This window comes from Manacus candei, unplaced genomic scaffold (assembly GCF_025592945.1).
Source record: "Manacus candei isolate 608988 ecotype Guabito, Panama unplaced genomic scaffold, ASM2559294v1 h1tg000035l, whole genome shotgun sequence".
Taxonomy (NCBI): domain Eukaryota; kingdom Metazoa; phylum Chordata; class Aves; order Passeriformes; family Pipridae; genus Manacus; species Manacus candei.
In genome coordinates this window covers 1,645,093-1,666,865 of record NW_026138083.1, presented here as the reverse complement: position 1 = coordinate 1,666,865, position 21,773 = coordinate 1,645,093, and the positions used below count along the sequence as shown (strand labels likewise).

General features: G+C 48.9%; 1 protein-coding gene and 1 long non-coding RNA gene across 4 annotated transcripts in view; both read left to right on the top strand.

Moving 5' to 3' along the window:
- Positions 1-3,257, top strand: part of LOC127473463 (uncharacterized) — a 37,206-nt gene extending 33,949 nt beyond the window's left edge. Inside the window, exons 2-3 of the long non-coding RNA XR_007905467.1 lie at positions 118-177; positions 3,053-3,257. This is a non-coding gene — a long non-coding RNA (uncharacterized LOC127473463). The remainder of the gene's footprint in view (positions 1-117; positions 178-3,052) is intronic.
- A 518-nt stretch (positions 3,258-3,775) lies between these two features.
- Positions 3,776-21,773, top strand: part of RTN4 (reticulon 4) — a 40,318-nt gene continuing 22,320 nt past the window's right edge. The window contains exons 1-3 of one of the 3 annotated variants that reach the window (XM_051792833.1): positions 3,776-4,318; positions 16,946-17,002; positions 17,784-20,228. In XM_051792833.1, coding sequence (XP_051648793.1) covers positions 3,868-4,318; positions 16,946-17,002; positions 17,784-20,228 — 2,953 coding nt within the window. In that variant the 5' untranslated portion in view covers positions 3,776-3,867. Of the gene's footprint in view, positions 4,319-10,657; positions 10,694-16,945; positions 17,003-17,783; positions 20,229-21,773 lie in introns of all 3 variants that reach the window. The other 2 variants (XM_051792834.1, XM_051792835.1) reach the window with 2 other exon arrangements.

The window sequence follows — 21,773 nt, the reverse complement described above, 5'->3', positions numbered from 1 at the left end:
ACTTGACATTGATTTAAAGTGAAGAGTAGGAGGGGAGAACATGAGTTAAAAACAGTAGTTGATACAACCTGGAGCTGTTTGCAAGAGGTGTTAACAGAATGGATTTTTTGTGTCCAGGTCCAGTGGAGCTGGTGGTCTTTCTGTTCCTCAGGAGTGAGAAGTAGTGTGGCCAAACTGGTAAGTGAACAATTTAATTGCCTTTTTTTTAAAAGTGAGAGGGGCTGACAAGTAGAAATATTAAACCAACTTAAGGACATTAGTAACTCCAAGTGTCCAACCCTCAGCCTCTGAGTGGGCAGAGAGGAAAGGACTCTGCAGGGCTCAGGGAGGAGGTTGTCCAGGAACATGGAAGTGCTACAGGGAATGGTTGAGCTTGTTGCATCTCTCGACACTGTGTCAGTCAGATGTAACATTAACTGGGGATTGTCTGTTAGATTCTGAGAAGGCCAGCCTGACTGGGGGTCAGATGGCAGTCCCTTCATTCTGTTGTGTTACCTTTTCCACCCACATGCTGCATTTGTGTTGATCAGCTGAGTGATTTTGTCCCAGCATCCCACTGCTGCTCTTGAAAAGGAGTCCTGCAGGTGTTCAAGCAAGGACAAACCTGTGAGGCAAATCTGCTTCAATACCCAAGGCTCTGCAGCACAGGCATAAGCTGAAAACAAAGATTTACAGGGTTTTATCCTTCCAGGTGCCTGAAACCTGGGGGATTGTCCTCCCAGCTTAAAAGGAGGGACAGAATCCCAGCCACCCTCGCAATTTTAATCCATCCTTTAAAATTGCTGTCTGAGACTAAATGTGGGGGTTCTTTTTCTGTGGGATCCTGCTGTGGAGTGAGAATACTGCATTTGGCCCATCACAGTTATTGTCCTAGTCTAGAATATGCTGTGCTATCATATTATTTCTGTGTAAGATCAAGCAGAAGGTCAGAGTGGACAGAAAAAAAATCCACGTGGCCCTTGGCAGCACTGCCTGTGGAAATTCAGAAACACCCGTGGAATGCCTTTCTGCCCAACTTTGCTATAGGAAAACAGCTCATGAAAACCAAGCTTGTACATTAAACTGATAAATATCTGCAAAATACTCCTACTTGTTGACAAGTTTCATGTCAGAATTGTAAAATACTTCTCCAGAGAGCTAAAGAAAGGGGGTTTTGCAGTAGTGTCACTACTGGAGAGTGTTTTCTTCTTGCTTCTTAATTTGACTTGCTCAGGGAATCTGGAACTCCCTTCCTGTTTCCCTCCAAGACCTTTACTCACTTCCTGTCTCTAAATAAAAACCCTTTCATTTGTCCTTAATTGATGATAGAAACTCTTCCAAGTTTTCTGATAAAATCAGCTGAATTATATATAGACTTTACCTCCTTGTAGATGACCAAAAATCCCCGTAGTTAGATATTTTAAAATCAATTTCAGTGCTGTGTCTAGCTCAGAATTTTCCAAGTTTTTAAAGGTACCTTGTTGCCTTAGGGTATATTTTAATGGAATTTTAAAAATCCATTTTCGAGTTTAACCGAGACACACAAAAAGTAGATTGGCTGGTGAAATTGTAAAGACTTTATTCAATCAAAATATTTTTATTTGCTATCCATCCATCCTGCTGCTGCTGCTGCTGCTGCTGCTGTCACATCCCTTATATTGCTGTAAAAAGGGCTGACTTGAAAATATAAATGGATAATTTGTCAATAGAACACACAAAATCTGAGGGGCAAAGGAGACCTCACAGGTTGTCAAGTGCTTGTTCACCTGCTGGGGAAATTCATCTCTCTAGGGATAACAGTGATGTGTTTATAAAAATACTCTGCACATTCCTTCTAGTAATTTCTGGTAGAGATAGGGAATATTGATGTCTTCGTACATTCCTGGGAAAAAAAATCTCATCTGGAATTTCCTGTGCCTGGACTGAGAGTGGATTGGGTGCAGGGAAGGGCTGTTGGAGGAGCAAGGGAAAGGGTGACAGCACCAGCTTCTCCAGCCTTGGCTTAGGAAAGCAAGGGCTGGATAAAGTGTATTCTTAGAAATGAACATTCAGAGAAAAGAACAATTTAAATTAACAGGAGAAGTGGTAAGAGGACGTACACCGGCCTTGAGCCAACTGAGACTGGAAGTTGGAAGGAGGTCTCCAGTTCTGTAGAAAATGAGGTATTTTAGAAGGGCACCAACAAATATTTGGGTGCAGACAGCTCGTGCAAAGATTCTGGTATGTTCTCCTGAGACAAGAGAGGCCTCTGTGCTGGGGCCCCACCGAGCCCCTCCACTGTGTGTTGCCATCCTGTTCCTCAGACAGTGAGTGCAGCTGGAGATTGCCCCCCAATTCCATGCCAGAGACTCCTCCCATCCCTGCATCCATCCCTGCATCCACTGCATCCTTCATGGCAGAAGGGAAGTGACAGGAGAGCTGCTTTTCCTTCACTTCTCGTGTCTCACTGAACGTGCAGCTGCTTGCTCTGACTGTTTCCATGAACTAATCTCTTTATACAGGCATATGTGGGAGAATAAATCATCTGTGGGTTAAAACCCCGTAATAATGTTGGAGGAGTGTTAAATATAGCATTATAAGGCCTTTTGGTCTTATCATGGCAGCTGTGTGGGTGGAAACTGCACCCAAAGAGATGCTATTTTAGTTAAATTAAGTGTTACCCTCAGGGCTTTGGCCAATGTTCCATCTCCAGCAGAAAGCTGGAGACCACAGCAGTCTGAGAGGAGCCAACTTGGCAGGAGCCAAGTTTTCTTCTCCTCTCCCTCTCCTCTTTCCATTGCTCTTTCCTTTTCCCTTTCCTCTTTCATTTCCTTTTTCCATTCTTCTTCCATTATTCCTTTCAGTTCCTCTTTTCCTTCCATCTTTTCTCTTTCCTTTCTCCTCTTTCCTCTTCTTTCCTTTCCCCTTCCCTTTCCTTTTTCCTTTCCCTTCCATTCTTTCCCGCAGAAGTTGCACGATTTAAATGCAGACTTAAAGAGATGATGAGATCTGCTCGGGGGAGGCCCTACGCTAACACGGGTGGTTAAACAACTTCGTCTCTTCTGACAATGCCTCCTCTCTGTTCTTTTTTCAGACTCGGGAAGGTTTTTGCATCATGTTTTGGTTAAACTCCCACTGCGCTCGGAGGAAGGCGCTGGCTGACTCCGCTTCCCACCCCAGGGGACGGTCCTGCCCGCGGTGATCGGCGCGATGCCCGAGGAGCGGGATCGGGGTGGGGACGGCGCCTCCCCCTCCGTCGGCCCCGCAGTGCGGAGACGCCCGGGACGCCTTCGGTCACATCCAGGGTGAGCGAACCCGAGTGCGGGTGGCTCGGGGCCCCGCACCCTCCGTCCCGGAGCCCGGCCATCCCCTCCCCTTTGGGAAATCGCCGTTCAGAGGCAGCAGAAGAAGAGCAAACGGCGCCGTTGCGGGCAGAGGGGTTCGGTGACTGCCCCCGCGGTGCGGGCGCGGCGGGACCCCCCGGGCCGTGCCCCCCCCGGGCCGTGCCCCCCCCGGGCCGTGCCCCCCCCCGGGCCGTGCCCCCCCCCGGGCCGTGTCCCCCCCGGGCCGTGCCCCCCCCGGGCCGTGTCCCCCCCGGGCCGTGCCCCCCCCGGGCCGTGCCCCCGCCCCGCCCGCCCGAACTTTCCCCGAGTTGGGCGGCCCCGCCCCGGGGCTCGCGCCACGCCCGATGTATATTCATGAGGGGCCGCGCCCGCCGCCGCTCCCCATTGGCGGCCGCGCTGCCCCCGCCGCTGCCATTGGGCGGTGCCGCCGTCGCTCCGCGCGCGGGGCGGGGCGGCCGCGCCCGCGGTGACTCACAGGGCGGAGTGCGGGTCCCGCAGCGGCGGCGGCAGCGCAGCCCGCACCTCCCCCACCGCGCCGCTCATTGTTCCGCCCGCTCCAGGCACCATGGACGAGCTGGACCAGTCGCCCCTGGTCTCCTCCTCCTCCTCCGGGCCAGCCCGGCCGCAGCAGCCACAGTTTAACTACCAGTTTGTGCTCGACGACGAGAAGGAGGAGGAGGAAGAAGAGGAGGAAGAGGAAGACGAGGACGAAGACTTCGACGAGCAGCTGGAGGTGATGGAGAGGAAGCCCGTCGCGGCTCCCGCCGCAGCCCCGCAGGAGCGGCCGCCGCAGCTGCTGGACCTCGGCGGTTCCGCCGAGCCGCCCCGCCCCGCAGCCCCGGAGCCGCCGCAGCCCGACTGGAGCCCCCGGGGAGTCGTGTCCTCTTCTTCCTCCTCCGCCACCACGCCGTCCCCCGCGCAGGAGCAGCCCTCGGCCCCCGCCCGGCCCCTGCCCAAGCCCGAGCCCGCTCCCGCCGCCGCCCCCCGCAGAAGAGGGTCCTCGTCTGGCTCGGCTGGTGAGTGCCCCCGCCCCGGGGCCGGGAGGGCGGTGGCCGGGCTGGGGAGCCTCCGCCCGAGCCGCTCCGGTTCCCGAGCCCCGCTGCCCCGCCGGGAGGTTCCCTTTGTCTACCGGCCCTCGGCCGCCTCCTGCGGCATCGCTCCCTCCCCTCCGCCGCGCTCGGGCGCGGTCCCGCTCCCCGCGGCCCCGCCGCAGCTCATGCGGGAAAAAGAGCTCCCCCTTCCCTTTCTTTCTTTTATTTTTTTTTTTTTAATTGTAATTTCTTCTCTTTCCCTCCTCCTCCCGTCTGTGTTATGCTAATGGCGGGAGGGGGAAGCGCCGCCCCGGCCGCCGCCTCGCACATGGGCCGCCCGGGGGCGAGGCCGCCGCCGCCGCCTGGCAACGGCCGCGTCGCGGGGGGAGCGGGGGGCGAGCCGGGTACCGAGCCGGGTACCGGCCGAGCCCGGGGGTACCTGCCGAGCCCGAGGCACCGCGGAACCCGGCGGTACCGGCCGAGCCCCGAGGGGACCGGGCGTGGGGTCCGCGCGGCTCCGGCCGGCTCTGCCCCGGCGCGCAGCCCGCCCCTCCCGCGCCGCATTGTCCCGGGCACGGTTCCCCCGGCCGGCCCGGCACTGCGGGCCTGGGCGTGGGAGCGCGGGGGAGGAGGGGAGCGCAGATATTTGTAATCTTACTCATGTTGAACGCAGCGGCCGCAGGGAGGGGCGAGGCGGGGGACTGCGGAGCGGCCGCCTGCCCTCCACCTGCCCGGCACGGCCCCGCGGCCGCAGCCCGCGTGGGGACGCCGCGCCCCGGCCGCGGACTGTGGGGCCGAACCCCGGAGAGGGAACTCGTAAACTCGTGAGGAATGTGTGGCAGCACAAAAGGCGCCCGGGCTGCTCGCTGGTGTAGGTGTGGCAGCCCTGGAGAAGAATGTCAACCCCCCGCCCTGGATGGCCACGGCTCTCACCTGGGGCTTCTCCAAGGCGTCGCCCCGTAATGTGGGGGAGTTCAGAGTTGTGTAGCGGGGGGGAGTGCCGCCCCCCAACAATTCCTAGTGCCGCTGGAATGCCAGAGCCCTTCTGGCAAGGTCTAATCCAGGAGCTGACCCGCATGACTAATGCCTTGCATGCGGATTCCGAGTGTGCTTTGGCTCTGCTTCTGCTTAATTCAAAGTGCGAGAGCTGACTCGAGGCCATTAAAACAGTGAAAAGGAGCAAATCGAAGTGCCTCGTGATCACAGTGGTGTGTGCTCACCTTCATTGCTGCCCTGGCATTGCTGTGTCGTAAAGATGCAGGATTTCAATAATAACTTAGCATCGTAGTATGAGGGGGCATGATACTCAAGATCTAATCAATGATTAAAAAAAAGGCCTGTTAAACCCGAATTCAGTTTTGTCGGGGGAGTTTCACAATGCGTTTTATTTGATGTGTGACAGGAGTTCCTGGCTAGTTGTGCTGTTGTCTCTCACGAAGCCTGTTTTTTTGTTCCTCCGGAAGCTCTCGGTGTAGCAATACGCTGAGGAGATTAATTTTTTTTCTTGTTTCCACCATTTGGAGGACAGATGATGACAAAAGCTTGCAACAGACTGAAGAGGAGGGATTCTGTGTGATGAGTGAACAGAATTTTTTTTCTGGGCACGTTCTTTGAGTGGAGCTCTGGGTGGTTTAAGCAGAACTGAATGGAAGAAATAAGATCAACCACATCGTGTTGCTTTGAAAAGTAGGGGAAAAAGTGTGTTTTCTGGAGGTGATTTGCTTTTCTGCTCTCTGACCCCTGAAGAATAAGGCAAAAAGAGCACAGTAATTCTGGAAATAGCTATTGGTTAGAGTAGAGGAGACCTGACTGTGAGAACTGCATCCTGTAGCTGAGAGTGGTATCAAAGAGTTATTTTAACGTGTCAGCGATGATTAATTTAGGGCTGAAGTGAGGACTGGCATCTGGGGGAGGCCTGGTTTCCAAAGACAAGGTGTTGTAACACAATGCTCCTCTAATGAGGAGTTGAAACGTTAGAGGCTGTGTACCTGGAACTCCTGGATGAGAGCATGGGCAGGTCATCTCCTGAACACTTTGGCCCTCTCAGATGCAGGAGTGTCCATTTAAACATCGGGTGTTTGTTGGTTTTGCATTTAGCAGTTGGTGTTAAAACGGTCTGAGGCAAAATATTTGGCTTGGCTTCAAGTGAGTTCCCTTTGAGTCATGTTGGGAAATGGGCAAAAGGAATTTTCTGCCTGCAACTGGTGGCAGGGTGACCGTGGCAGGGACAGCCACGTGGCTGGGGTGGTTCCCTCTGCAGAGTTATGGTTTCATTTACTTTGAGCTTTGAGAATAGTGGGGCTTCTTTGATCTGCAACAATTGGCCCTGCTGCTGCTTTTTGTCAGTGTAACAATAGCAAAAATGAATTGCCTGGGCGATGGCCCGTTCAGATGTGTTTTATATATACATGGGGGTGTTTTGAAAAAGAAAACCTCTGTAATTGCTATTAGTTACACACTTAGGAGGATTCAGTATCATTGTTATAAGAGACTGGGACATAATTATATGTGATGCAAGTCCTTGGCAGGGTAACAGCAGCCTCCCTCCAGAAGGGCTGATATAAATATTTGCAGGAGAGGAAAACAAGCAGGAGCACTGCAGTCAGACCTGGGCTGTCCTGGGTGCTTTCAGGTTCTTTGGTACTGTTTTGGGGGTATCAAAACCTACAGTCCTTCTAGAGACATTGCTACTTAAATGTCTTGATTACTTGACTGTACCTACAGTGCAAAGGAGGGTCAGTCTGAGGTAGTTGTACGTGGTCAAAGCAATGACCCCTCTTTTTTTTTTTTTTTTATTTTTTGGCTCGCTGCCCAAAGTAAGAATAACCACTGTACTATGATGAGTAGATACCACTTCCCTTCTAGATCCTGCAGCACTAAATCCTGCTTTTAAAGGGAGGTCATACATCACTTTCCTGGAAGAGACTGTTGTGTTTGGAAGTTACACTGCACTTACAAGAAGCTGTATACAAAAGCCACCAGCCTGGCCCGGGGCCAGCATGCAGAGAGAATAAAGATGTTTCCTTGTGTCTCACTTGCCTGCACTGACCTCGGGTAAATACACATGCAAATGCCGTGAAGGGCCAGCTTGTTCATTAGTCTTGGGTTTCCATTTGATTGTGTGGGGGTTTTTTCTTTAATTCCTCCATGTTGAGGAGAGCTTTCAGGAGGGGGGTGTGTGCTTACGAGCCAGACAGTGTCAAACGCAGGTCAGCAGAGCTGCCTGGAGCTGTCCTGTGCCCTGGCCAAGCTGAGCTGCAGTAGGTGCTGATGAAATGCAGGGATCTATCCCTGCCTCTGCTCACCCCACACACTGACCCTTTTTCCCTCCACGTCCTGGCATTTGTGTTTTGTACAAATTCTAAAGCAGCACATTCGCCCCTCAGATTTTCTTGCTGCTCTGTGTGCATGGACTTGGGCAGAGGAGTGTGTGGATTTTAAGGACATGATGCAGCATGACTTGGAAAAAATCCATAGCTGTCCTTGAATGCTACTAGTGGTGACTTTCATCTGCACCCTTCATTGATTAAAATATGTTCCCACCGATCTTCAGCATCTCTCTGAGGTGCAAGACCCTTTCTCTTCCCAGATATGCCCGTTAAAGCTCTAAGGGAGGTGGTCACAAACTGAGTTATCTTAGATAGAAGGTGATTTTTTTTTTTAATATATATATTAGGAAGCAGAGAGTAATCAGCCATTTGACTGTTACAGTAAAGCTGGTATCTTCATTTTCATGTTTCATGTTCCCATCTAGGTGAGTTCAACAAGGGATCGAGTTATCTCTTCAGTTTTATTCAGTGTCCTGTGCAGTGTCCAGCACTGGGCCTGTGTCTGTAGTGGAGCTGCTGTAAGAGTTTCAGGAGCCAAACAGCTCCTCTCTTAAGCAGGAGTGTGTGCAGGGACAGTGCTGCCGAGTTCATGGGACGTTTGCTTCGTGTGTGTAGCCCTTGACTTGCTCTCCAGAGTAAAACCACACAGCTTCCACCCACCCTGTAATGATACAGCCCTCAGGGAAGCTGGGAATTGCACTGGGAGTTTTCCCCTTGGAGATGAAATCCTACAAACCACATGTTTGGAGACAATGAAGAACCACTGTTTGTTTGCCCCTCATCCCCTTCCTCCCTGTCTGTACTTAGGGAAGTTTGGAGCTATGGAGTGACCCCACAGTCAAGTCCCCCGTGCTGGACTCTCTTGTCCCCTGGCTGTATCCCTGCTGGTGACCATGGAACCTCCCTCTGACCTCTCAGATAACCACAGGCAGCACTCCTGGAAGTCAAGGAGGACATTCAGGCTTCCCACTCAGTGGTTTTCTCCTGCTGACTGGTACAAAGTTCTGGGAAAGTGGATTGTGTTTTCACTTTTCCTCCCTCTCCCTCCAGTATCCTGGGGATTTTGGAGAGCACCCAGTCTGGGAGCCTGGCTGTAGCAGGAGGCATACAGGCATCCCTCTTCACCCTGGAGAGCAGTGTTCCCATGCTGTTGGAATTCTGGGGGACTTTGATGCTTGCCAAGCAGTTTTGAGGGGCTTTAGAGGCTTTGTGTGCCTGCTTCCATGTCCATTTTCCACACCCATGGATCTGCCTGGCAGGAACAAAGGCTGGTTAACCTCAACCTGAGCCATGTCTGGCTGTGCTGCAGTTACATTTATTTTCTGTTAATATTTTGAAAGATGCTTTTTAGTTTTGTTTTTTTTTTTTCTTTTTAAGCTGGCAAATTTCTACAGTAACTATGAAACTCAGATTAAAAAAAAATTAGCAATGCAGAGCTCAATCTGAAAATGTCCTTCGGGTTCCAGATAGTTTGGGAGCAAGGAAATAGTTTTTGGTCTTTTGTTGGCTGGGAAATGTAAAGCAACATAGAGCTCACAGGTAAATTGTCTTGAGGTATTCAGAATTGCTTATGCATGAAGTAGGAGGAAAATTGTGTAACTATCAATCTGCATTAGAAATGAAAGAGGAAAAAAAGCTATTATTGCCAAGTAAAAATAGGGATCTGTGAGGCCTCAGTAGAACATGAGGTGTTTTCTTGCAGGTTTTATTTTTTTATTATTTCTTGGCCTATGATCTAAAATAGGAATGACTCCTGTTATGCTTTGGAATCACTGCATAATATTTTCTGCTTATTCTTCAGTCTAAGTTTTTAGGGCAGCACAGCCCAGCCAGCACTGAGACCCCTGAGCTCCAGCTGGATGGCACAGCTTTGGTGGGGAGCTTTAACTGGCCCTTCCATCAGTAAGGACTGTTACAGCAGCAATGAAATAATGGCCTTATTAATATTCACAAAGTCTGAGAAAATCAGATTATCTCAGTGGAATGTTTTTATCTTTCAAATGGAAATAATCAATCTGCTGCCAGCTGTAACTGTCAAAATAGGAAGATGTTAAATCCGATTGGATTTTAAGGTTTTCAATTACTACTTTCCCCCATGGTTTTTAATGTGTTTGTCTCCACTTGTTGCTTTCTGATGTCTAAAGAAAGAAGACTTCTAGTTTGATTTCCCCCCACTCATGTAGAAGTGTTGGGAATACCAGCCTGACTCTCCCTGGCTTTGCTGGGATCTTGCTTTGTGTCAGGAAAGGCTGTCAGCCTGAGCTTGCAGCTTTTTAATGAACAGGGCAATCATGTCATCAACTTCATCAGCTCGGCAGAATATGTTAATTAACATGTCTTTAATAAGACACAAGATGGAGATAAATATAAACTTTCCTGTTGCCAGTTAAAAATGTTGTCAGTCTGTCAAAGCCCTCCTGCTTTTCCCAGTTATCCCCACTTTGTGACAGTTTTCTTGACCTCTGCTGTGCCCTCTTCTCTGACAGGAGATAAACCTCCTCAGTGTCTGTCATTCCCTGTCCCCTGTGTGTGCTGAGGAGTGCAGGGCCAAGGCAAACAGATGACAGAGCAGGTGTGGGGCCTTCAGGAGCAGGTTGGAGCTGCAGGACAGAAAGGAAGGAGCAAGGAGGAAAATGGCAGTGGTGGCAGGGAGGTGGCTTCTTTCGTGGCCTTCAGCCTGGCCAGAGGGGTGAAATTAGAGTGTTTTAGACCCAAGTTGTCTTGAAAAGATCACACTGGTTGGTAGGAAAATCAGTTTTTCCCTCTATATGTATTGTGTCTTAAATGACACCCAAGTGGATTAGCAAGACCTGTATTATCCCAATCCACTGCAGTGCTGGTTGGTCACAGGGACAGCAGGACACTGGGAATCTTCACGCTGCTTTATTAAAAATATTCTACAGATACTAATGGCCAGAATGTTCTTTTTCTCTTTTTTTGTTTTTTTCTTTTGAGAAGAAGATTTCTTATGCACCAATTTGTTTTTATTTTGCAGACTGTAAGCTCTTGTGTCAGAGGCTTGTCACACAAGGTAACGTGTTGGGAAGAGATGCCAAAAGAAATCAGTAGCATCTCTGCTCCATTCTTCCAAGATTAATTTAGCTAATAAACACATTCTTCTGCAATGATAAGGTTGCTAATCTAAATACTGCTTAATTTGTTTAATTGTGGGGAAGGCAGGGAAAAATTCCATCTGTACAAATCAGTGAAAGGGAATCTTATGATTGGTATAATCTCTAAAATTAAATTGGATCATGTCTGCATAATGATAGGATTTGCATGGCTCTTTAGACCTCCTCCTTTTGAATAAGTTTTGATGTAATTATTATATTTTTCTGCTTTGTGGCACTGCCAGAACCCAAATTGCTGTTTGTTACTTCAATGTATGGTAAAGAGATTGGGTCTTAAGAGTTATTTAGTTTTTAGAGGAATCATCTAATATTTTTTTTTGGTTTCAGATTTTGCCAAAGACCGAACACTTGGCTGTAAATCTGTGTCTGGCTGGACACGTGTGTTTGCAGTTGGCTACACTGCTTCTTTCTGCTTCTTTTTAATAAAATAGATTGAAATAGTAGAAATTGGTGACTGGAAATGCTGAATCTGGGAACGTTCCCAGCTGAGAGAGCTCTAAATTAATGTTAAACCTTACTCTGAGTTATGTTTGATTTGGATTTTAGACACAGTTGTGATTGTGAAGGGGGTGTTGGAGGCTGGGAGTGGTTGGGGTTCATTGTGCCCACCTGACTGCAATGAAGGGAGGCTTTGCCCCCAGCTGGTGGCAATTTGGGCAACAAAGCAGGATTTGTGATTGGCCAGTGGCTCAGCTCCTTGGAGAAGGCCCTTGGGTGTGCCCTCACTCCTCCTGAGCCTGCTTTGTGCTCAGACGCCCAGGGGGTTTCTCTTGGCTCCTCTGAGGATTGAACTCTCCTTCTGCTGACCCCTGTGGATTGCTGGAATGGGAGAGGTCTGTGCATCCCTGTGGATTGCTGGAATGGGAGAGGTCTGTGCATCCCTGTGGATTGCTGGAATGGGAGAGGAGAGGTCTGTGCATCCCTGTGGATTGCTGGAATGGGAGAGGAGAGGTCTGTGCATCCCTGTGGATTGCTGGAATGGGAGAGGAGAGGTCTGTGCATCCCTGTGGATTGCTGGAATGGGAGAGGTCTGTGCATCCCTGTGGATTGCTGGAATGGGAGAGGTACGTGCATCCTGTTTCTGGGAACGTCTCTTGTATTCTTGGTGTGAGAATAGTTTCTTTGGAGCTGAACTGTGAGGCTTTGTTCTTTGTTTGTTTGGTTTGAGTAACAAAGCACCAGATAAAAGGCTGTCCCTGCTCTGAGGAGGTGCAGGGACACTCCCGTGGGTGAGGGGCTTTTGGTGGAAGTGGCTTTAGGGAACCAGCCTCTGGAATGCTCTTTGGATCCTGTCCAGGGTGTCACTGAGCAGAAGGGTGCAAGGCTGAGGTGAGACTGGCAGTTGTGTCTGAAGGGTTTAATGGCCTTTCTGAAAGGCCCCTTGTAGTGGGGCCTGGCTTTGGCAGTGTGGGAATGGTGATGGGGAGTGTTGTGACAGAGCAGAGTTACCTCCTCTGCCTTGTCCATCTGTTCTTGCTGTGCTTGGCACCTGGGGAGTGCTGCTGCCTTTCTTTTCACTGAATAGCTGATCAAAAGGAGAAGGAATGGCCCAGCCTTACCTCTGCCACTGCTTTCCAGGCTCTGCATTGCTGGCACTTTGCCTCAAGTGGAGGTTTTTGCAGCTGCAAATTGTACCATGAAAAAACGATACTGGAAAAAAAACCCAAACTTGCCTAAACCAGTTTTTGGTTACAGATTTCTGCTTAGACAACAGGAAAATACGTCTTGCTGGAGCCCTGTGCCTGCAGAACCAGACTGTTTAAAGCAGCAAGCATTGCTCAAAATGGTCGTTTTGAACTTTTCTTCATTGTTTCAGTTAACATGAAATGAGAAATCTCCTGTGCAGTGCAGGTGATTCCACTTGCAGTAATTTCCATGAAGGCCTGCAATGACCTGCAGCTGCTCTTGTTACTAATCAAAGTCTTGGATCCTTTGGTGATCCCAGCTGTGGTACCCTCAAGATGTTCAAAATGGAGCTCCTTTCTCCCCTCGAATCTTCAACAAAATCTCCATTTCCTGTAGCAGCTTGTACACTTTGCGCCAAGATTTCCAATATTTTGCAGTTGGAGTTTCCTACTCTGGTAACTTGTCTTTATAAGCTTACACCTTTATCTAAGAGCCAAATGAGAAAAACTAGTGATTTGCTGTGGCTCTGCAGCGTGATCTAATGATGTGAAAATATGCTATTATAGGTTAATGTTCCTAATCTTGAATGGCTTCAATATTTGGTGAAATCCCGTATTTAGAACAAAGGCATCATAGCAGGAGGTGATTTAAATGGAGTTTGTGTAGGCAGCTGCTTTTCTCGGGAAATTCTTGTGAAGTTGTGTGCCCTTGTTTTGTGCTGCATGTGGAAATCAGGCATCCAAGAGCTCGAAATAATAATTCCATTTAACTTTTTAATGGCCACCTGGACTGTGTTGCAAACACGGCCCGAGATTAGAAGTGCTGACACAGGAACAACTCGGTGCACTGGAGAAAGAAACAGTTTCTCTTTCCTCTCTGCCCCGAGGGGTTGCTGCAAAGGGAACTTTCACACAAGGCCTGAGTCAGGTCCCAGCTGTCCTTCCTTGGAGTATTAATTTACCCTGTTTTCCTTTATGGTGAAATATTTATGTTCCAAGCAGTGTCCCCCTGTGGGAGGTGTGTAAGGTAAAGCAGTCCCTGTCCTGTTAGTCAGGAGTGGATCCTTACACACTCCAGGCTGAAGTCCTGCTTTCCTTTGGCAAATGTTTGGGTTTTTTCCCCCCTTCCCACAAAACAACTGTTTTCTCATGAATTGCTTTTCTTGGAATTGTCAGTTTACTACTTCTGAGTGTTAAACATTCTTCTCTTTTTCTCTGGAAATCTTTGCAGCCAACTTTCACCTAATTTGTTATCTGGGAAACCTCCCTCCGTTTATTTGTCAACTTTTTATCTGAAACTTCGATATTTAAATGGAAAGTTTTATGCTGGTGATATCAGCATCTTAATGTTAGTGGGCATTCAGCAAAAATTAAAATTAGAGTTTGAAACCACACTCCTTTGTCATGCTGGTGTCAGGGGTTTTTTATTTTTAAACAAAACTGAAATCTGATTCTGGTTGGGGAACTTTGTGTTTTAGCTGAGATAATAGAGAGTTTGGAAGTAGGAGGGTTCATGTTGATGAAAGAAGAAGCTACAGGGTTATTTGTGGGTGGCTTTTTTGGGGGGAATATTTAATTTGCAGAATGTTAAAAATAGGAATGCAGTCAGACAGGTTGAGTGTGAAGTTCTCTATAAAAGCCATTGATTGGAGTGCTCAGTCACTAATATGAAGTGATACCACTCATAAATAAGATGTCAACCTTCACTGCAGTGCTGAAAGTACTTTACTAACCTGCATCATTAGGGATTTTTGGCAGATAAAATTGGGAGTAAAGACTTTTTTCCTTGAGATTGTGTTCATTTCGAGCTCTCATTCTTCTGTATTTCATGAAACGAATCTGTCTTCTGAGGAGGGATTAATTGAGGAGGGATTAACTGAGCAGTTCATCTTCCTGAAGGAGATTTTGAGGTATGATTTGTAAAAACTGGCGGTTGCTCAGATTTTCTGCCTCTCTTTGGGTGAAACTTTGCTGTAGAGGAGGCTCACCTTGCAGGTCGACTGAAGTGTTTTAAATATCCCCCTTTGCTTGAAATCATCTTGCTTAGAGCTTACTGTACTCTGAAGGTTTTTAACCTGATTCTTGTAGTAGTGTGCTACTTGTTTGTGTGTTTTTGTCACTACTTGCTGCCATTGAGCTGCAGAGAGGAAGAGCCCCATCAGTGGGATGTCCTGGCTGTACCCTCTGTGCCCACAGAGGGTGCTGCTGGAAGGGCTCTGCCTGCAGCACGGGAGGGGAGGATTCCTCGGTGCACTTGTCCCTGCCATCCCTGTCACCGTGTCACAGAGTTGCAGGCTGAAGGCACTGATGGGTCAGCTCACATCCATGCTGCTGTGGGAGCTGTCCTGCCCCGTTTTCCCTGCTTGCCTGGAGGTGTTGCACAGGACCACAGCAGGAAAAAGCCCTTGTATCTCTTTCCTCCCAGCAGGAAAAATGCCATTCTGAGGTGGGTGGAGGGAGAGTGGGTGGTTCTCCTTGGCTGCTTAGGAAATATTGCTTTTATGTAATCTCTTCTCACACTCCAGCTCTGGGTGGAAAATAAAGGTTGGGTGTGGACATAAAGAGACCCTGGGAATTCGGGGGCTGGCAGAGCCATTGTGTGTTTGTGTGGAGTAAATGGAAGCCAGACCTGAGGAGGACTTTGTGCACTGTGCTGAGAAATGACAGCCCATGCTCCTGAAACCCAAACATCTCTCTCTGGGCTTGCAAAGTCTTCAAAAGATTTCAGATCTAGAATTTTGGGTCGAGATTGCTGTTGGCCTTTGGGCAGGAAGGGAACTGCACCTTCAGGGACTTGTTGTGCATTTTCCTCTTCTCCTCCTTACCCCAGTGGACTCTGTTGTCTTTCTTTGCCCTTCTTTTCTTTCTGTGTTTTCAGCACCTCCTCTCCCCTGGTTTATTCCCGGTTCCCTGTGAGCCCCTTTCCTGCCAGGCTCTCCGAGGGCCTGTGGTGGTACCTGGCCCCGCAGGGCTGAGCCTTGCAGTCCTTGGTGTCACATATTGATCCCTTGTCCTCCAGTGGGGGTTTTGTCCTTAAAAGCTTTTGCCACCACTGAGCTGTGACACCGCTTTGCTGTGCTCTAAATTTGGAATTGAGGTTTCTCTCTGTGTGGTCCTTAATGGAAAAGCATAATTTTTAGAAAGCTGAGCAGAAATCCCTTTGGTCCAGCAGGAGTTGAGGGAGCTTCTAAACACCAAGTCCTGCACTCCAGCTTTGTTACTGCCTCCTGTTAGCTTCAAGGGAGCTTAATAATCCACAAAACACAGCAAGGGAGAAATGTTTTGCAAAACCAAACCAGCCAACTGTATATTGTGACAGGAAATGCAGGTCTGAGGAGACTTGGTTTTTGGAAAAGTGCTGGTGGGATTAACTTGAGTAAGCCAGGCAAGTCATGAGTGTCTGCAAGTGGCATTGCTCCTGCACAAAGCTGTGGTTCAGTGCCAAACCACAGCTTAGCTTAAAACCTTGCCTCACTGGGTCATCGTGGATGTGCTGCTGCATCTACCATATTTCTCACTTCTTACCTTTCATCTCGTAAAATCAGTTGCTTCTATTATTGTTTGCTTTTAATTAAAAAACAAACAAACAACTGAGAAAACCATCTTTTCCAGTACTTGATTTTTGTCCAGGCAAATAGCAAAACTGTACTGAAAATTAAAAATCTTGTTTTAAATGCTTTAATGTAATTTCGCCTTCTGCCTTAATTTGGAAACTTCATACACGTTTCAGAACGAAATATCTTTACCTAAATGTTACTATTTTTGCATTAATGTAAAACCAACAGGCCGTGGTGGACCTGGAAAAAATGCTGATGCAGAAATGCAGAGGTCTGGTTTTGCTTTGCCTGGTTCCTCATGACTAGTTTTGCTGCTTTGGGTGGAAATTGGAGAGCTGGGTTTGTCTGGTGAGATATTAGGCTTAAAACAAACTCAGCAAGGCCAGACTGGCTCCTCGGATCATACCAAAGAAGGTTTTAAAAGCAGTGCTTGCCCATGTTACAACACAAGAAAAATGAAGGTGTAAAGCCATCAGTCCTTTCCTGTTCCCAGTTTGCCCAGTATGGGCATGTGTGTGAGTGCTCTGCTTGGGGGGGTTCAGGCTTTATTTAGTGCTGGTACCTCGGCACGGTGTTGGGTTGAACCTCCTGGGGCTGCTGCTCTCCCAGCAGCGGGTGGGTGCTGGAGCCCCTCTGGCACGGGGAGCTGGGTGAGGACACTGTGGCACTGCCAGTGCCAGGGCAGCTGCCCTGCCCTGGGGGAGTGTTTCCATCCTCAGGACAGTGGCTGCTGTGCTGTGTCCCACCCTCTGGTTGGCACTGGCTTGGAGGGTGAGATCCCCCAGTGAGATCCACGGGGAAATGGGGGTGTTGTCTCTGCCACATCACCCGGCCCGTGTGGTGTTCCCTGGTTCTTCTGTGGGTGTTGGCTCTGGATCTCTTTGGTTTCCTGGGAACTGACTGCTCGTGTGCTCTGTCCCCTCTTCAGCCTGCCCTTTACTTCTGCTGAGGTTATTTGTTTGTTTTTCAGATGAGACCCTTTTTGCTCTTCCTGCTACACCTGCGCCTCTGATGCCCTCCTCTGCAGGCAAGTTCTCTCTGCTCCCCTTTGTCTGACCCCTCCTGCATTTCTGAGCTCATTAACCCTTTCCCTTTAGCCTGCCTTGACTGAAAGTCAGCACGGGTCCAAGAATAGCCTCTGTCACATTTCTCAGATTTGACTTGGCAGTCGATCTATTCCAGATTTTAATAAGCATTCGTTTTTTGACATGGCAAACTGTTGGATGAACAAGATACAGCCATCTGTGAATTCTTGGACCCTTGATGTAGGAGAGAAGTCGATAGTGTTAACAGGTTAACACGTAGAGCATAGTTGCTTTACTGGTTTAGCAGAAAGATTTAATCCACAGTAACTTTCTGCGGTATTTTATAGAAGTAAAATTTGTACCTGTAGCATTTCTGCAGTGGGTTTGGTTTGGTACAGTGTCCACCAAATTCCCATTTATGAGAAGTGTCAGAAAAACCTTTGCTGGCACGCATATGTTTATGGCCAAACACACACAGGTCCCCTCTCTCTGTCTCACCTTGCCACCCTCCCACTCTGACTTTGTTAATATTGCCCTCTGTACTTACCCTGGCACCTTCAGCTTTACTGAGATCTTTGTGCTGCATAAAGTTGCTGCTTCTCCAACCTCTTCTGCTAGAAGTGAACTAGAGTAGCTCTAGCTGGATACTGTGTATTCATGGCCCCCAGTATCCATGGTAGAACTTGGAAAAGCCTCTGACTAACTAAAACCATGTGAACCTGTCTTGAAAGTTTGCATTGACTTAAGAGCACTTGCATTCTCTAACTTTCCTTTCTGTCACAGACAAAGGTCTGGACTTGCAGGAGCAGCCAGGTAGCACTAAGGCGCTTGGGCAAGAGGATTTCACTGCAGTCCCGCTTGGTCCTGCTCCTTCTCTCCCCTCCTTCTCTCCTCTCTCAGCTGAGCCCTTTAAAGAGCACACAGCCTTTGGTACACTCTCAGATGGATTACCTGCAAGAGGCATTTACCAGGAAAGTGCAAGTGAGGTTTATAAGGAAACAATGAAAAATGCCAGAAATCCCTTCCTTGCAGAGGGAAATGACAAAGACATTTCAGAGATGAAACACTCAGAACCCCCATTTGCTAAAGCAGAAGCAGCCATTTTCTCTCCTGCTAAAGAAGAAACACAGCTAGAGGGCCCTAAAGAATTACCTAACCTGGAGAAAATGCCTGCACAGCCTCTGAAAATGTCTCCAGAAACTCCCCAAGACTTGTTTGAGAGAAAGGAGGAAGATCTGTTCTATAGCAGAGACACGTCCGGGGCTGGTGATCACCGTGAGAAAGGGGCGCTGAAGGAAGACCCTCTTAAGAGGGAAGAATATGCAGATTTCAAACCGTTTGAGCCAATATGGGAAATAAAAGGTGCTAGTCATGGACTGAGCAGCGTGAGGGAGGATGTTGGAAGTAAGATAGATGCCAAACCGCAGAGCAGTTTGGATGAGAAATATGGTGTGGGGAAGCTGAATGTGCAGAAGGATTATGAAAGAGAGAGCGAGGGCAGTGCTGAAGAGCCCTCTTTCCCAAGTACCCCAGAAGCTGTAAAAGAACCTTCGCAGACTTACATCACTTGTACTAAATTTGACTCCTCTCCGAGTCCTGATGGTAACAAAGGCAAGTCTCTGTCTCCTCTGGAGGAAGTCACTTCAGAAAATAGAACCGACGATGAGAAAAAAATTGCCGAGCTGAAGGCTCAGACGAGCCCAGAACCAGGTAATTTTAGTGCTGGAGCAGTTGGCAGGCGGGAAGGGCAGGGGGCTGACTCTGCCAAGGCAGAGAGCGGGGCAGCAGTGCCCCCTGACGCTGCAGCCAACATGCCCGAGGGGCTCACCCCCGACCTGGTGCAGGAGGCCTACGAGAGCGAACTGCACGATGCAGCGGGGACAAAGCTGGCTTACGAGCCCAAGATTGACTTGGTTCAGACCTCCGAGTCGGCACAGGAGACCCTGAAACCCGTGGCACAGATCTGCCCCTCCTTCGAAGGGGTGGAAGCCGCTCCCTCTCCCATATTGCCAGACATCGTCATGGAGGCCCCGCTGGGCACTGGGGCTGCCGGGGCAGAAGCGTCTACTGTGCAGCTGGAAGCTTCCCCCTTAGACACCTTCAGTCCCGCTGCCAAGTACGAGAACGTCAAAGCAGAGGCTGAGAAACCTCCCGTGTACCAAGAGGCAGTGAATGTGCCTCTGACACAGCCCCAGGAAGCTAAAGAGGCATTAGCATTTAAACAACCTGCTCCCGAGAGCAGCTCCACTCCAGAAGATCTGGAGACTCCTTATATATCCATTGCATGTGACTTGATTAAGGGAACAAAGGTCCCTGGTGAAGCTGCTGCTCCGTTCTTTCCAGAGTACTCGAAGGCACCGATAGCAGAATGCATTCCTCAGGATGTGCCTGAACACAAGGAACTGGAGGGAAAACTGTCCCCCCAGTTTGGCAAATCCGAGCTGTTTAGTAGCCAGGCAATAGCTGACTTTGCTGAGGAAGCCAGTGAGGATCCATCTCTCCTGCGAACAAGCAGATCCACTGAGAGCATTGCAAGTGAGGAGGAACACGAGGAAGCACTGGGGGGTTCAGCAGCTGCTGCAGGCAAACCTTACCTGGAGTCATTCCAACCCCAGCTGGACTCTTCCAAAACTGTTGCTGCTCTACCATCTGAGCCAATACCTGCAAAACCAGCCAAGGCAGAGAAGATTGCTCTTCAGATGGAAGAGCTGGATGCTTTGGCGTATTCAGCTGATGTGTCTGTTGCTATGGAACCAAAAACAGGAGATGACAAAGCTCTCTCACCCATGGACTCTTCCCCAGTCTCAGTGGAAGATGACTTTGTGATGTTGGCTCATCCTAAAACCTCTCCTGAATTCATGACAGAAGCCACTGACAGAGAAGGAATGCACAGAGATGAAGAGATCAGTAAGGTGACCCAAGGTGAGAAGAGGCAGTTGCCTTGCCCAGAGCTGCCCTGTGACCTGTCTGTGAAGAATGTAGAAGTAAAAACCAAGGAAGATACCAATGCCTTGAAAAAGTCCTTGGAGGCTGTGGACAGAGAAGTGCCTGAAGTACCCACGATGTCCTTACCGGCCACAGATACCTCACCTTTACCTGCTGACAAAGAGATAGTCAGTGTAGGAAAACCAGGAGCTGTTGAGAAGGAAGCTGAGAAAGAACCTGCTTCTGTTAAAGAAAAGAAAAAGCCTACTGCTGTATTTTCAGCCAAGCTGACTAAATCTTCAGGTAATCTGTGTATGCTGTCTTGCACTTTGCTAATCCACATAATTCTGTAGCTAAACTTAAGCATGTCATAACTTGCTCTTTTTAAGTGTCTTTCTGTGAACTTCTCTCTGCAGGCCGGGGGTAACAGGCACCGTTAGTGCCTGCACTTGTACCTTCTCCACATTCTGATTGCTGTAGTGCCTTTTTTCTGTTTATCAGGGATGGACTCGCTGTCTCCAGTGTTCTCCTTCAGTTCTCCTGCCCATGGTGTGTCGATGCAGAAATCAGCCTCCCTGGCACTGGGTACCCCCCCAAACTCTCTGACTGAGATAGGAAGCCACGGGTGGTGTGTGCACCTCATTTGAAAGAGGCATTTCTTCCTTTGCTTTAACAGTTTAGACACCAGACTTAGGAAAATAACCCTTCTGCTCCTGCGTGTGCCTGAGAACCTGGCAAAGAGCCTGTGCATCTCCACACTGCAGCCTGGCCAGTGGTTTAAAACAAGTGCTGCACACAAGGGAGCTGAACATTCAGGTTACTAGAAAAGTGACCATTAAGAACTTGAGTATCCTGCAGATGCTAAAATTGGTTTATACACAGCCCAGGTATTAATTTCTGTTTCTCTTTCAGGTCAGGCTTGCACTTGGTTGTGGTTAATTTTTCTCAGGTGCAGTTACAGTAGCAGGAAGTTGAAGGAAGAATAAGAGCACTGTCATGTTGCAGTTTGTTCTCCACACTGAACACTTAGGGACATTTCCAGCCCTTGTAGACCAAAGGAGTGCTGTGGGATATCTCAACACTGCTGCTACTTAAACCTTGACCAGAAGCATTCACACTAAAAACCAGCTCCTGCAGAAGCACTCTTTGGTGCTCTAAACAGAAACCCAGAGGTCAGTTTGACTCAGCAGCAGTGGTGTATTTGTGCAGCAGCTGCAAGCTGCAGTTCATAAAACAGAATCATGGGACATCCTGAGTTGGAAGGGAAGAACGGGAATGTTGAGGAGAACGTGAGTGTTGATGCAAAAGAAATAGGGTTTGGAAATTAAGGTGCAAAATGTTGTATTTCTGTTGACCTTTGCATGATAGCTGCCATTTCTCCTGTCTCACCTCTTCTAGACACACAGGTAGGCAGAAAGGAGAGTTTTCCTTTTCCCTTGGGGTGGAATTTCAGTGATACCTGCACTGCTAAAACACTGTGTGTGTTCTGCAAAGTCTCCTCTCCTTTCCCTCTGACTTCCAGCAGATCATACTGTCTGGAGAACAGCTGCTATGGATCTGGGACTTCATGTCAAGGGTTAATTGCTTAGAGCTCAGACTGCTTTGAAAAAAAACAGAGCAGACAAACCAAACCACTACACTTGTTATAGAGCTTCTGTGAGTTCTTGTAACAGGAGACCTTTGCAGAGGGGTCTTTAACCACGACGTGGGTCAGACTGGGGGTGGCCAAGCACTGCCTGGGGAGGGACACCCTTCCTTGGGCTCTGAGGAGGACACAGCTGCTGCTCTGCTGACTGGGGAGCTGCCAGAGGAGTGCACAAACCCATCTGCAAGAGCAGGAGGGAGCTG